The sequence below is a fragment of the Bison bison genome, unplaced genomic scaffold (assembly GCF_000754665.1).
Source record: "Bison bison bison isolate TAMUID 2011002044 unplaced genomic scaffold, Bison_UMD1.0 scf7180017864363, whole genome shotgun sequence".
Lineage (NCBI taxonomy): Eukaryota > Metazoa > Chordata > Mammalia > Artiodactyla > Bovidae > Bison > Bison bison.
Genome location: NW_011494935.1, coordinates 4033178 through 4048289, shown reverse-complemented (window position 1 = coordinate 4048289; position 15112 = coordinate 4033178). Strand labels below are relative to the sequence as shown.

The 15112-nt window shown below is 45.1% G+C and overlaps 1 protein-coding gene across 4 annotated transcripts in view; it reads left to right on the top strand.

Moving 5' to 3' along the window:
• The window catches only part of ATP10B (ATPase, class V, type 10B), a 390227-nt gene that overhangs the window by 316976 nt on the left and 58139 nt on the right, over positions 1–15112 (top strand). For 3 of the 4 annotated variants that reach the window (XM_010855331.1, XM_010855328.1, XM_010855332.1), the window contains exons 12-13: positions 12856–13047; positions 14630–15109. In XM_010855331.1, the coding sequence (XP_010853633.1) occupies positions 12856–13047; positions 14630–15109 (672 nt within the window). Of the gene's footprint in view, positions 1–12855; positions 13048–14629 lie in introns of all 4 variants that reach the window. The other variant, XM_010855330.1, reaches the window with a different exon arrangement.

The following is a 15112-nucleotide window of genomic DNA, read 5'->3' as shown; positions in this document are numbered from 1 at the left end:
GCAGATTCATTGGTCCCTGTTCAGTCTCACAAATTTCAGAGCCCAGGAAAAACTGCGGCCCTGACTCAGTCAGTATAACTTTTATTCTGGGCCCTTAGCTGATGGTCACTGAAAGAGGCACGTGCACTATGAGCTATTTCCAGATCTTGAATGTCATCGATTTGCCCTGGCTGGCACATTTGAAGTCCAGTTCTAGCTAAATTCACTCATGAACGATAAGGAAATTGACACAGTAATATCCAATTCTTGTTGCCTGGGCAGGGCAAGATGGTGATGTGTTCCTTCTATGAACTGTTAAATTTTCAGACTGAAAATCTGGGGTTAGTCAGACAGTAGCACCCCAGCTACTTGTCTGGGGGTGTGGGCACTAGGCCTAGAGTCAGGAAATGTGGGCTCTGGTTTCAACTCTGCTGAGGTTTGCTGGGTGGTCTTAAGCAACATGCTAAACCTCTTTGTGTCCCTGTTTCATCTCTCACTGGCTGGACTCTGTGGGAGAGGGAGAGGGTGGGATGATTTGGGAGAATGGCATTGAAACATGTGTAATATCATATATGAAATGAAACGCCAGTCCAGGTTCAATACACAATACTGGATGTTTGGGGCTGGTGCACTGGGACGACCCAGAAGGATGATACGGGGAGGGAGGAGGGAGGAGGGTTCAGGATGGGGAACACGTGTATACCTATGGTGGATTCATGTTGATAAATGGCAAAACCAATACAATATTGTAAAGTTAAAAAATAAAATTAAAAAGAAAATTTTTTAAATTATTTCACCAAAAAAATAAATAAATAAATAAAAGTCAAAGAATATGACTCTTGTAATTAGGCACGTTTGGGGTCACATGCCCCCAGGTGTTCATCTCAGCTCCACTGTGTATCAGCTCTGTGGCTTTGGCCAGTTCACTGGGTGGAAACCTCAATATTCTTATCTCAAGAAAGGATTACTGTTGGTTTCAAGGATTTAATCCTTAAAATACTGTGTTCTAGACAGAGGGATAAATAATAGAAGTTTTAAATGACCTTTTAAAGGAAAGCTGTCTGCCTTGGACAAATGTTCACATAAGTGATGACAGGGAGAAGAAACGGGAGTTTTCATAAAATACGTGGAATCCTCCCCCCTGATATTCTGGACTATTTGGTCTAGGGTGGGGCCTGAGTATTTATATTTTGATTTCTAGTGATTCTGCTGAGCAGCCACTAAGAACCTCTCTAAGCACGCTATCACCCCACTCAGAAATAGTCTTCATTTGGTTCAAATAGATGCCTCCTACAACTTGGGAGGCATTGGCTGAAGGGGGTGATTTAAGCTGCCTTAAAGGGGTCTGATACTAACCTGTATACTCTCTGTGGCTGGAATATCAGATCCTTGAATTTGTCTGTGGAGAACATCTGTGGCAGCCCCAGGAAGATGCGCTGGCTCCTAGCTCCTGACTCCCACCCCCACCGACTCTTGCCAAACTCTATGCTGTCTCATCTTCCACCTGCCCATCTGGCATCCAATTTGGTTGGATAATCTCTTGGCACCAACAGTGCTTTACCTTACCTTTGTAAACCCAGCCAGAACTTGCCTCTGAAGCCCCAGAGATGCCAGGTCATGGCGGAGCACCCAACCCCCTTCAAAGAAGCCCATTGTTGGCCTCCACGGCCCTTTGCTCTAAACCAAAAATAAAATGTGCATCAACAATAACAACCACCACAACAAAAGCTGACTTTTTTCTTTTACTACAAAGAACAAGGTAGCATTGGTAATTGTTGTTTAATTGGCTGCTGTCGTATCTGTGACTTTAGGGTGGGGTAATATATCACTACTTAGGAAAGTAAGGAGTCCTTAGCCAGTATTTATGAATCCTGGTAGATGCGAAATGAAGTGCCCTCCCTGCCCACCCCACCCCCACCCCCAGTCTGTGAGCAGCCAAGATTGGAGTACAAAGTCTTTGTTTAGACATGTTGCTTGAAAAATGTTTTCCAGTCATCAGACCAAACACTATCTTCCTAATCATAAAGTTTGCATCAGGGTGGGTTAGGCTCCATACTTCACCACCTCTCCCTTCTGTGGGCACAGCCTCACCCATCTGTCTGGAAAGAATGCAATGGAGGAAAGTAAAGAAGGCTGTCTTTGGCCCTCTGCCTCTTTTTTGAAACTTGGTCTTCCTTTCCTTCTTGGGAAGATACTTGTGCCACACTTGTTGTCTGCTCTGGGACAGCCCACATGCACACACTCCCACAACAAGGTTAGATAAGAGTCTGGATTTAACTAACCTAGCATGCAAAATCCTTTAGGAAGTGACATGACTACACAGGGCAATAAATGGATGAGGCCTGTCTCAGCTTGGCTTCCCTCAGGGTCCCAAATGGGGGCCCATAGCCCTATTCGTAAGAACTAGGTCTTGCCAGCAAAAGAGACACAGATATAAAGAACAGGCTTTTGGACTCTGTGGGAGAAGGCAAGGGTGGGATGATTTGAGAGAATAGTATCAAAACATGTATATTACCATATGTGAAATAGATAACCAGTCCAAGTTCAAAGCATGAAACAGGGCACTCAAAGCTGGTGCACTGGGATAACCCAGAGGGATGGGTTGGGATGGGAGGTGGGAGAGAGGTTCAGGACTGGGGGGACACATTTACACCCATGGCTGATTCATGTCAATGTATGGCAAAACCACAGTATTGTAAAGTAATTAGCCTCCAATTAAAATACATAAGGAAATGGCACCCCACTCCAGTGCTTTTGCCTGGAAAATCCCATGGACAGAGGAGCCTGGTAGGCTGCAGTCCATGGGGTCGCTAAGAGTCAGACACGACTGAGCAACTTCACTTTCACTTTTCACTTTCATGCATTGGAGAAGGAAATGGCAACCCACTCCAATGTTCTTGCCTGGAATATCCCAGGGATGGCGGAGCCTGGTGGGCTGCCGTCTACGGGATCACACAGAGTCGGACACGACTGAAGTGACTTAGCAGCAGCAGTGTGGGTTTATTTCTGAGACCTCTATCCTGTTCTATTGATCCATATGTCTGTTTCTGTGACAATACTATGTTGTTTTTATTATTATAACTTTATAGTATTTTCTGAAATTTGGGAGAGTTATGCCTTCAGCTTTGTTCTTTTTTCCTCAGGATTCTTTGGCAATTCTTGGTCTTTTATGGTTCCATATAAATGTTAGTATTATTTGTTTTAGTTCTATGAAAAGTGTCACTGGTAATTTGATTGAGATTGTTTTAAATCTGTAGATGGCTTTGGGTAATATGGCCATTTTAACAGTATTAATTCTTCCAATCCAAGAGCATGGACTCTTTTTCTGTTTCTTTGTATCATCTTCAATTTCCTATATCAATGCATTCTAGTTCTCAGAATATAAATCTTTCACCTCCTTGGTCTGGTTTATTCCTAAATACTTTTTGATGTGATTTTAAAAGGGATTTTTTTAAACTTTCCCTTTCTGATATTTCATTGTTTGTTTTAAAGAAACACAACCAATTTCTGAATGTTTATCTTGTACCCTGCCACCTTGTAGTTCTAGTAGTTTTCGTGTGGAATCTTTAGGGTTTTATACATATATTACCATGCTATCCGCACATAATGACAATTTTATCTGTTTCCTTCCAATTTGGATGCCTTTCCTTTTTCTTGTCTGATGTTTGTGGCTAGGACTTCCAATACCAAGTTGAGTAGAAATGGTGAGAAATGGCATCCTTGTCTTGTTCTAGATTTTAGTTGGGAAGGCTTTCAGTTTTTCACCATTGAGTATTATGTTGACTGTGGGTTTGTCATAGATGGTTTTTATTATGTTCAGACATGTACCCTCTATACCCACTTTGGTAAGGGTTTTTATAATGAATCAATATTGTAGGGAACTCTCTTTTTGCTAGTCGACTGAGTTTTTCCCTTGGAGTTTCTGTCTCATTTGGGAAAAGTTCACCTTAACAATCCATGTGCTTTTATTTAAGCAAATATTTACTAACATTCAGTTCAGTTAAGTCACTCAGTCATGTCCAACTCTTTGCAACCCCATGGACTATATAGCACTCCAGGCTTCCCTGTCCATCACAAACTCCCAGAGCTTGCTCAAACTCATGTCCATTGAGTCAGTGATGCCATCCAACCATCTCATCCTCTGTTGTCCTCTTCTCCTCCTGTCTTCAATCTTTCCCAGAATCAGGGTCTTTTCCAATGAGTCAGTTCTTCACATCAGGTGGCCAGGTATCAGTCCTTCCAATCAATATTCAGGACTAAGTTCCTTTAGGATTGACTGGTTTGATCTCCTTGCAGTCCAAGGGGCTCTCAAGAGTCTTCCCCAGCACCACAGTTCAAAAACATCAATTCTTCAGTGCTCAGCTCTCTGTATGGTCCAACTCTCACATCCATACATGACTACTGGAAAAACCATAGCTTTGACTAGACAGACCTTTGTCAGCAAAGTAATGTCTCTGCTTTTTAATGTGCTCTCTAGGTTGGTCATAGCTTTTCTTCCAAGGATCAAGTATCTCTTTAATTTCATGGATGCAATTACTAACACTGGGATCTCCCTCTTCTTCACCCAAACTCAATATCAAGGCCACAACCTCAGCAAGGGCAAAAACATCACTACCCTAAATACTACTTCAGCCTTCAACTCCCCAGCAACCGAGAAAGTTTATGTCCACAATAGGACACAATCACATGGCTAAATATTCATAAGGAACCAAAGGGCAGATGGGAGAGTAAGCCTCCTTGCCTCCTCTGTTCCCCACCACTCAAAGACAACCATTATTTGAGCTTTCCTGTGTACTTCCCAGAGGTGCTTGTAGCTATATCTTGCTGCTGCTGCTGCTGCTGCTAAGTCGCTTCAGTCGTGTCCGACTCTGTGCGACCCCACAGACGGCAGCCCACCAGGCTCCCCTGTCCCTGGGATTCTCCAGGCAAGAACACTGGAGTGGGTTGACATTTCCTTCTCCAATGCATGAAAGTGAAAAGTGAAAGTGAAGTCGCTCAGTCGTGTCCAACTCTTCACAACCCCATGGACTGCAGCCTACCAGGCTCCTCCATCTATGGGATTTTCCAGGCAAGAGTACTGTAGTGGGTTGCCATTGCCTTCTCCAAGCTATATCTTAGGTTGGCCAAAAAGTTTGTTTGGGTTTTCATATGCTTTTATGGAAAAACCTAAAGGAACTTTTTGGAAAACCCAATAAAAGCATGCAAGTGGAATATTCACATAAGCACATCCTTTCCTACAAATAAAAGTGCACCATGCACTGTCTTGGACTCTGAACTTCTCTTTAACCTAATGAATCTTGAGGAATATTGCATGTATGTAGACAAATGGACAGATATTCAGTGGAGAGCTGCCTTGTCACTTTTTAAATGGCTGTTAAAATCTGTTGACTGGTTGAGCCATCATCTGTTTCTACATGTATGTAAGTTTTTTTTATAGATTCTTAGAGCATAACTGCTAAATTGAGATTTTGTGCATGTTTAAAATTTGGATTGATACTACCCCAGTGGTTGTACCAGTCCAGACACTCACCAATAGCAAATGGAAGGGTCTGCTTCCTCTTCATCTGTCAATTCTATATATTCTCAGTATCTGCTTTTCTTGGACTAGCCTTTCATTTATTGTCAGTCAGCCAACAAATACGAAACAAGCATCTACACTGTGGCAAGTACCATTCTAGCCACTGGGGATATAAAGTCTAATGGGGCATCATCCCTGATTTCAGGCATTTGCAGTCCAAGGAAGGGGCAAGAAGAACCCCAGTGACTATGTGACACTGCTCTCAGGCTGGGATGTAAGGGGGCAGAGGTACATAGAAGCCCAAAGGAAATGCACTTACATCAAACTAGGAGTCAGGGGGAGCTTCCTGAAAGGGTTAGCATCGGAGCTGAATTTGAGACAAAATTAAAGGTTAACCAGAGCAAAGAGAAGAAACCATCTAGTTGGGGGGGTTGCAGGTTGTTGTAGGGGAGACATTCCATACAAGCAAATGGAGACTTGCAGTTCTAAACAGTAGCTGGAATAAGAGGCACAGGTCATAGAGAGGGGAAGAGGAGATGGAGGCATGGGAGGGACTAGGCCACAGTTTGTTCCAGGCCTGCACACGAGGGCTCCTGTTCATTTCCACCACTGGCTCTGTGGGTTCCCACAGTGGCAGCCTGGTGCACTCAATCAATGATTGTCAACAATGTGACTGTGAATGAACTGTCATTTAAAGTGAGAGGAGAGTAGTGGATTGGAGCTTGGCCACCTCCTCACAGCTTTCAATGTCAAATGCTCCCAGCCAGAGAGGAAATGGGAGAAATAGGGCAGCCATATAGCCTAGAATCTTGTACTCAAACTGTGGTCCTCAGACCCATAGCAGGCAGGAGCACCACTTGGGAGCTTATAGAAATGCAGATGCTTAGGCCTCACTCCAGACTTGCTGAATCAGCATCTGTGTTTAAACAAGATGCCTAGCTGATTCATGTACATGTTAGAGTTTGGGAAGTACTGGCAAAACATGTTTAAGGGTTTGGGTCTAGCATCAGCAGAACTGGGTTCAGGACTGAGCTATTTTATTGATTTTGAGACCTTAGACAAGTTATTTATTTGCAGTGAGCCTCATTCACTTCACTAATAAAGAGGGAGAATGATAATAGCTATTTAATGCTGTTATAATGACATAATATACACAGAAGCCAGGCTTCCCAGGTGACATTTGTGGTAAAGAACTTGCCAGACAATACAGGAGACAGAAGAGACACAGGTTCAATCCCTAGGTTGGGAAGATCCCCTGGAGGAGGCAACCCACTCCAGTATTCTTGCCTGGAGAATCCCATGGACAGAGGAGCCTGGCAAGCTACGTGGGATCACAAAAAGTCAGACACAACTAACGTGACTTAACACACACATGGAAGCACTTAGCACAGCAATCACTTTCCTGTAAGTTGTCAATAGACACAATCCAGTGATAATAACGGATCCTTGAGGGTGTGGTGTGAGGTCAGAGAGCACCTTCTTCAAAGAGAAAGCCTTGGGGGTTCTGCTATAGAAAGAAATCCAACCGGTTGGGTGCCAGGTTGCCACAAAGCTCTAATCTGAACAACCAGTAGCCCCATAGACGTGTATTTCTTTTCCTTCAGAGAAATAGACTAGCCAAAGGGCCCCAAGGTGGATAAGGGGTGATGCTTTCTCGCTAAGTGTCCTACATGCCAAGTTCCTAGTGTTAATGAACCGGATAGGAAACCAATGGGCTGTGGGCAAAGGGAACCACGAAGAAGCTTGCCCTGCAGAAACAAGTCTGTGTGTCTGGATAAAGCTGCCATGACATCTGCCATTGACACCTGCAGACTGGGCCTGCTGCCAGTGCCAGACACAAGTAGGCCCTTCGCCGAACTTCTTTTTAATGCGTTGCTGTATGATTGAAAGTAAATACTAAGGAAGAGTTTTAACAAAGAGCCCCTGTTAGTTCATCAGTGGTGAGGTAGTGTCTTGCCCTAGATAGGAGTTAGGCAACAAAGGTTTGAGCGAGTGCCTGCAGGCTGCCAGGCACCAGGACACATCGCAGTATCTGCCCTCATGGCACTTAAGAGACTAGAGAGTAAATGGACATGCAATAAATACCCATTAAATCATTTTATCTGTGTCACCGTTTGGAAATACATAATGCATAGCTTGGAGCAAAGCAGTGTGCTGTTGGGCTGGAGTCAGGTGGTGTGAAATCTGTCCTAGTTCTGACCCTGATTCAATGTGCAGTCTTGAAAAGTTCACTTCCCTCCTCTCTGGCACTCAGTTTTATCATCAGGAAAATAGGGGATTTGGCTGTGATGACATCCAAGCTTGTTCCCAACTCTGGGTATCTGTAGTAAGGGTTAAAAGCACCCCATTTATGTACCATCACCAAAAAAAAAAAAAAAGATAAAATATTTTCTGGAAAAGACCCCCATAATCCCCTTTATAATCTTGTGGACTGTCTGCTGAGCCCTAAGGATTAGATATGCAAGCTCACTGAGATGCCAGACACTAAAGATGCCAGCAGTCAGCAAGAATCAAAGGCTACTTCTTTCTCATGGGGGATCTTGCCTGGCATGGGGGTTAAAGAGCATGAATTCTAGAGTTGAACTTTCTTGAATCAACTGACTATATGACCTGGGCAAGATGCCTAATCTCCCTGAGCAGCAGTTTCTTCATTTGAAATGCAGAGGTAACTGGGAGAATAGTGGTGGTTGTTGTTCAGTCACTCAGTCACGTCCAACTCTTTTCGACCCCATGAACTGTAGCACTTTACTGTCCTTTATCATCTCCCAGAGTTTGCTCAAACTCATGTCCGTTGAGTCCATGATGCCATCCAACCATCTCACCCTCTTTTGCCCCCTGCTCTTCCTGCTTTCAATCTTTCCCAGCATCAGGGTCTTTTCTAATGAATCAGTTCTCATCAAGTGGCCAAACTATTGGAACTTCAGCTTCAGCATCAGTCCTTCCAATGAATATTCAGGACTGATTTCCTTTAGGATTGACTGGTTTGATCTCCTTGCAATCCAAGGGACTCTCAAGAGTCTTCTTCAACACCACAGTTCAAAAGCATCAACTCTTCAATGCTCAGTCTTCTTCATGGTCCAACTCTCACATCCATACATGACTACTGCAAAATCAGAGCTTTGACTAGACAGAACTTTGCAGCAAATAATGTTTTTGCTTTTTAATATGCTGTCTAGTTTGGTCATAGATTTTCTTCCAAGGAGCAAGAATCTTTTGATTTCATGGATGCAGTCACTATCTGCAGTGATTTTTGGAGCTCAAGTAAATAAAGTCTGTCACTGTTTCCATTGTTTTCCCATCTATTTGCCATGAAATGATGGGACCTAGATAGCATATTAAGAAGCAGAAACATTACCTTGCCAAAAAAGGTCCATCTAGTCAAGGCTGTGGTTTTTCCAGTAGTCATGTATGGATGTGAGAGTTGGACTGAACTGAGTGCCAAAGAATTGATGCTTTTGAACTGTGGTGTTGGAGAAGACTCTTGAGAGTCCCTTGGACTGCAAAGGGATCCAACCAGTCCATCCTAAAGGAGATCAGTCCTGGGTGTTCATTGGAAGGACTGATGTTGAGGCTGAAACTCCAATACCATTGCCACCTGATGTAAAGAGTTGACTCATTTGAAAAGACCCTGATGCTGGGAAAGATTGAGGGTAGGGGAAGAAGGGGACGACAGAGGATGAGATGGTTGGATGGCATCACTGACTCAATGGACATGAGTTTGGGTAAACTCCAGGAGTTGGTGATGGACACGGAGGCCTGGCGTGCTGCAGTCCATTGGGTCACAAAGAGTCAGACATGACTAAGCAACTGAACTGAACTGATGGGACTGGATACCATGATCTTAGTTTTCTGAATGTTGAGCTTTAAGCCAGCTTTTTCACTCTCCTCTTTAACTTTCATCAAGAGGTTCTTTAGTTCCTCTTCACTTTCTGCCTTAAGAGTGGTATCATCTGCATGTCTGAGGTTATTGATATTTCTCCAGCAATCTTGATTCCAGCTTGTGCCTCATCCAGCCCAGCATTTTAAGATGATGTACTCTGCATATAAGTTAAATAAGCAGGGTGACAATATACAGGCCTTGACACGCTCCTTTCCCAATTTGGAACCAGTCCATTGTTCCATGTCTGGTTCTAACTGTTGCTTCTTGACCTGCATACAGTTTTCTCAGGAGGCAAGTAAGTGGTCTGGTGTTGCCATCTCTTTAAGAATTTGGCAAAACTAATACAATTACGTAAAGTTTAAAAATAAAATAAAATTTAAAAAAAAAAAAAAAGAATTTTCCACAGTTTGTTGTGCTCCATGCAGTCAAAGGCTTTAGCCTAGTCAATGAAGCAGAAGTAGATGTTTTTTCTGGAATTCTCTTGCTTTTTCTATGACCCAACCGATGTTGGCAATTTGATCTCTGGTTCCTCTGCCTTTTCTAAGTCCAGCTTGAATGTCTGAGAGTATAGATAACATGCTGCAGGGATGCAGTGAGATGACAGATGTACAGACCATCAGAAACACTCCACAGATAAGAACTCTCATTACTGTTAGGATAAATTGGCTCAGAGTTCTTTGAACAGTGTTGGTAAGCTGATGACAGGTACTGGAGGGACCCTGAAGTAAGGTTAGAGGAGTCAGCATGGGAGTATTATGAAGGGAGAATACTACTTTACTATATGACCACAGACAGGAAGACCCTAGACTAGCAATCAAGGGGTCTGATGTGCAATTCTGGCTTTACATTGACTCACTGAGTGGCATTGGTCAAGTCAGCCCATCCTTCTGGGTTTCAGTTGAGATTAGTTTCATCTCTGGTTGGGGCTGTGAAAACCCAGTGAGATGCATAAATGACCCTGCTGGAGAGGTAGGATGAGCTCCATCACTGTGAGCTCCTGCTGTGACAACTGCACTCAAAGGCAGAGAGGACAGGTGGTCCTCGCTCCTTCCTACGCTTTCTGAAAGCACAGACACCATGTGGTACGGATGGCCCACCATATACTCATTACAGGGCAGTGAGAGGAGATGCAGATGATGCGGTGTTACTAGTGCTCTTCCTTTTCATAAACAGGTTCTTTGCAGGAAACTCTCCTCTTAATATGGGATGAACAAGATGGAAGTGCAGGTGCTGGCTCTGTGAGAGTCCCCCAGATGAAGGTTAGAGCTCTTTGGAGTGTGCACTCCACATCCTATCCGCTTCCCCTGATCAACTGTGCAGGTGGAGACCAGAATCTCATCCCTCCAGCACCTCCACGCCCCACTGTGCTTCCTCCCTGTGACGCTCACCTATGCCAGCAGACCAGGGAGCTTAGAATCTGACCGCTGGGGTAATTGCAGTTGGTAGTCAGAGAAGACACAGTCTGAGGACTCTTCCCCACAGGATTTTTTTTTAATTTTTCATTTTGTATTGAAGTATAGCCTATTAACAATGTTGTGGTAGGTTCAGGTGAACAGCGCTGGGACTCAGCCGTACATACATGTATCCATTCTCCCCCAGTCTTCCTTCCCATCCAGCCTGGCACGTAACATTGAGTAGAGTTCCATGTGCTACAGTAGACCTTGTTGGTTATCCACTTTGAATATAGTAGTGTGTACATGACCTTCCCAAACTCCCTAACTATCCCTTCCCTCTGGCAACCATAAGTTCATTTTCTAAGTCTGCCCCACAGGATGTTTTTAATTTCAACTTGGGTTCTAGTTTGTAAAACTTGCCGGCTTATTGGCCCTCAGTCTTCTCTCTGCATGTATCAGTCAAAATTCCCTCAGTGCATCTTTTTCAATCATTGACTCTTCTAAACTTGAATGAGCCTGTGAACTCTGAGCATTGATAGAAATGGCTGTATGTAAAAACGTCTTTACAGAATGGCTTTTGTCATATCTATGAAGAGCTGGTGTTTATTGAACTTCTGCTTCACATCACGCAATCTTTGGAGTTCCAGAAGATACAACTTCATAGAAAAGGCAATCCATCTTTCAGGCTCTTGGTTTATCTCTAGGGAGATTAAACATGGACATAAGAAAATTTAATTTAAAATATAGGCAATATGTAGTGAATTCTAGAGGGATGGAAGAAGTGGCAGTTTCAACCAAGATGTGAAAAAATTGGAAATCCATGAGTCAGATCCAGTCCACAGAGTTTTTTAAAAAGAAAAAAAAAAAAAAACAAAACAGTCCTTACATCATTCTCTACTTTATTTTGAAAAATGCAGAGATTTAGCAAAATGCACCAGCCTTGGAGCATTTTACTAGCAGAAGCGTCACCCCCTTTTAGATGGGGTGGGACTTGCCGGGTCTCACAGCCCCACTCCCCCAGCCCATAGCATCCTCATCTGTAACTCGGCCATGTTCCCTCATTCACCTTACCTGCCTGACTCCTGTGGATATTCTCAGTTCAAGAAGCTGCTGCTGAAGCTTCTGGCTCAGAAGACAGATTACTCACTGTGGCTGAGTCAGATCTCATGAACCCGTGGAGTTTTTATGGTTATGAAGTCCAGGTAGGATTTGGGTAGGCAGGAGAGGACTTCCATAAGAGTGGGATCAGAGGCCTAGGAGGGGAGTATACCCCCAGGAGGCAGCCACCAGACCACCTGGCTGAGCTGAAGGACCACATGCAGAGTGGTGGAAATCAACAGGAGAAATGCAAACTGGGAAACAATTTAGATGCCAGACTGAAATGATCATGTTCACAGTGAAGATCTGAAGATTTTTTAGTCTCAAGAATACCTTGAGGGAAATGGTGTCTTAGAAGGATGTATGGGTGATATACATATGAAGGGTTCAAACTAAATGAGGTGAAAGGCAGTCACCTCACTTTAAAGGCTTAATTGGAAATCCAGAGGGCTTCCTGGGGGACTCAATGGTAAAGAATCTGCCTACAATGTAGGAGATGTGGATTCGATCCCTGGGTTGGAAAGATCCCCTGGAGGAGGGCATGGCAACCCACTCCAGTATTCTTCCGTGGAAAATCCCATGGACAGAGGAGCCTGGTGGGCTACAGTCCATGGGGTTGTAAGAATCAGACATGACTGAAGCAGCTGAGCAAGCATGCACACATGCATGCATGTGGAAACCCAGGCTGGAGGGTTAGAGGGTCTGAGCCTGGCTGGAAGCATCAGGAATGAGGGGTAAATGATGGGAAGATGCTGTGGGGGCAGAACCACCAGAGTCTATATAACTGATGGACACATGGGCTTGAGGGAAGAGAAGGAGCCAAATCAGACTCTAAGGTGAGCAGACCCAGAGTAGGGGAGACATGCTGGGTGCAGGATGCGCGGAGGACTGTATCAGCCTTTCCCGGGCATGAGCGAATCTGCTGCAGGGGGCCTTCCTCCCCAGTCCCTTCAGGAAAAACTCTGACTCTAGCCTTTCTCTCCCAGGAAAAAGACGTGACTCCAGATAAAAATCTCCTGTCCAAGGTGCGAGACGCAGCTCTGTGGCTGGAGACCCTGTCAGAGGGCAGACCCCCCAAGCCTTCCCTTGCCACTGCCTCCTCCGTTGCTGACTTCTTCCTTGCCTTAACCATCTGCAACTCTGTCATGGTCTCCACGACTACCGAGCCCCGGCAGAGGGTAACGACCGGTGATGATGGGGGTGGGATGGATGAGAGGAGCACAGGCATGAAGGGGGTACCCTGCACAATAGCGCAAAACACTTGGGTCCTAGTCACACTGTCACCACGTCATCACTGTGAGACCTTGAACAAAGCTCTTGTCCTCTCTGGGCCTCAATCCCCTTATGTTTTAAATACAATATAAGAAGTTCCATATGAGTTTTCTGTGTAGGTTTCACATTTTGTGTCTGTCTGCAGGGTAGACGTTAAAAGTTAATATTTACTGAGCACTTGCTATGTGCAGGGTTCTATGCCAAACGTCGCCTGCGCTATCGTTTAATCTTTATGGCCCAGCAATCCTGTGGGGTATGTCTTTGGATTTAGCAAGTGAAGAAACAGTGGCTCAGAGAACTTGAGTAACTTAATGAAGGACATATGGTGAATACATGGCAGAACCATCTGTATGATTCTATCATAATATCACGGTTTACTGGTATCTGATTTTTAAAGGGTGGGTTAAAAAAAATGAACACCTTGTGTGAGGTTTTGCAAAGTTAGAGATAACACAGCTGGATGGCCATTTATAAAAGATTATACTTGGAGTTTGGAGAAGGCAATGGCACCCCACTCCAGTACTCTTGCCTGGAAAATCCCATGGACGGAGGAGCCTGGTGGGCTGCAGCCCATGGGGTCCCTAGGAGTCAGACACGACTGAAGCGACTTAGCAGCAGCAGCAGCAGCAGCATACTTGGAGTTATTTTTCAGTACTGAAGATAGATTTATTTTATCCACATATTCTCACCCAAGCTCTCTTGTAAGTGATGAATAAGACTAATGGTGTTACAACACTTGGCCACAAAAATCAAGAAAAAGAGGGTTCATCCAGGTACCAAACCAGAGCCCCTATTATTACACCCAGGTTCTAAACTACCCTGAAAAGTCAGCAAGTAATCAGAGGTCTGCAGGGAACTTTGGGAGGCAGGAAGCATTATCTGAGAAGTTCTATGTTCAAGAAAGAAAGAAGTATACCCTCCAATTCTCAATTTTCAAGCTAATGGAAGGCTGCAGCTGGCAGGTAGCTCAGAAGCCCCTGGAGTCAGACAGACCCCGATGTGAGAGCCAGCTCTGCCACCTACAAGCTGAGTGATCACAGCCCACTTAGTCTCGCTGTGCCTTGGTTTCCTCATCCAGAAGTCGGGATAATGATAGGATCCCCTAGCACTGTTGCTGGGAGGATGAAGTAAGATGCTGCGTGCAAAAATAAAGCAGGCAAGGTGATGATAAGGGTTCAGGGCGTGTGAACTGCAACCTGAGTCTGGCTTCTGTCTGCTTTGCTTTGCTTGGCCCATGATCAAAGTGGGATGTCACCACCAATCCCTAGGAAGTCAGGGCTGGAAGGAAACCAGTGGCCTAACCCTCTCACGTTATAGTTGGGTAAACCAAGGCTCACAGAAGGGAGAGGCTTGCCCACCATCATTGAAGTGGATGACTGCAAAATGAGCTTCATATTCTGCAAAATGAGCTTCATATTCTGCCATAAGGCAGCTCGATAGTTTTCCCAACCTGGAGAGTCATGTTCTCCTTTCCTCTTTTGCCTCAAGGTCACCATGCCACCCTCGACCAAGGCTCTGGGGACATCCCTGGAGAAGATCCAGCAGCTGTTCCACAGGTTGAAGCTTTCAAGCCTCAGTCAGTCCTTCTCATCCACTGCACCCTCCGACATGGACTTGGGGGAGAGCTTGGGGGCCAACATCCCCACCACGGACTCAGAAGAGAGAGAAGACGGGTCAGTGTGCAGCGGCGGCTATTCCACTGATGGTGGCTACAAGAGCAGCACGTGGGAGCAGGGCGACATCCTGGGGGCAGGGCCGAGGGCCTCCCTGGAGGAGGTGCTGCAGGCCCCAGCCCTCAGCCTAGCTGGTCCCGAGCTCTGTTATGAGGCTGAGAGCCCTGACGAGGCCGCCCTAGTGCACGCTGCCCGTGCCTACAGCTTCACACTGGTGTCCCGGACACCCGAGCAAGTGACCGTGCGCTTGCCCCAGGGCACCTGCCTCACCTTTGACGTCCTCTGCACCCTGGAGTTC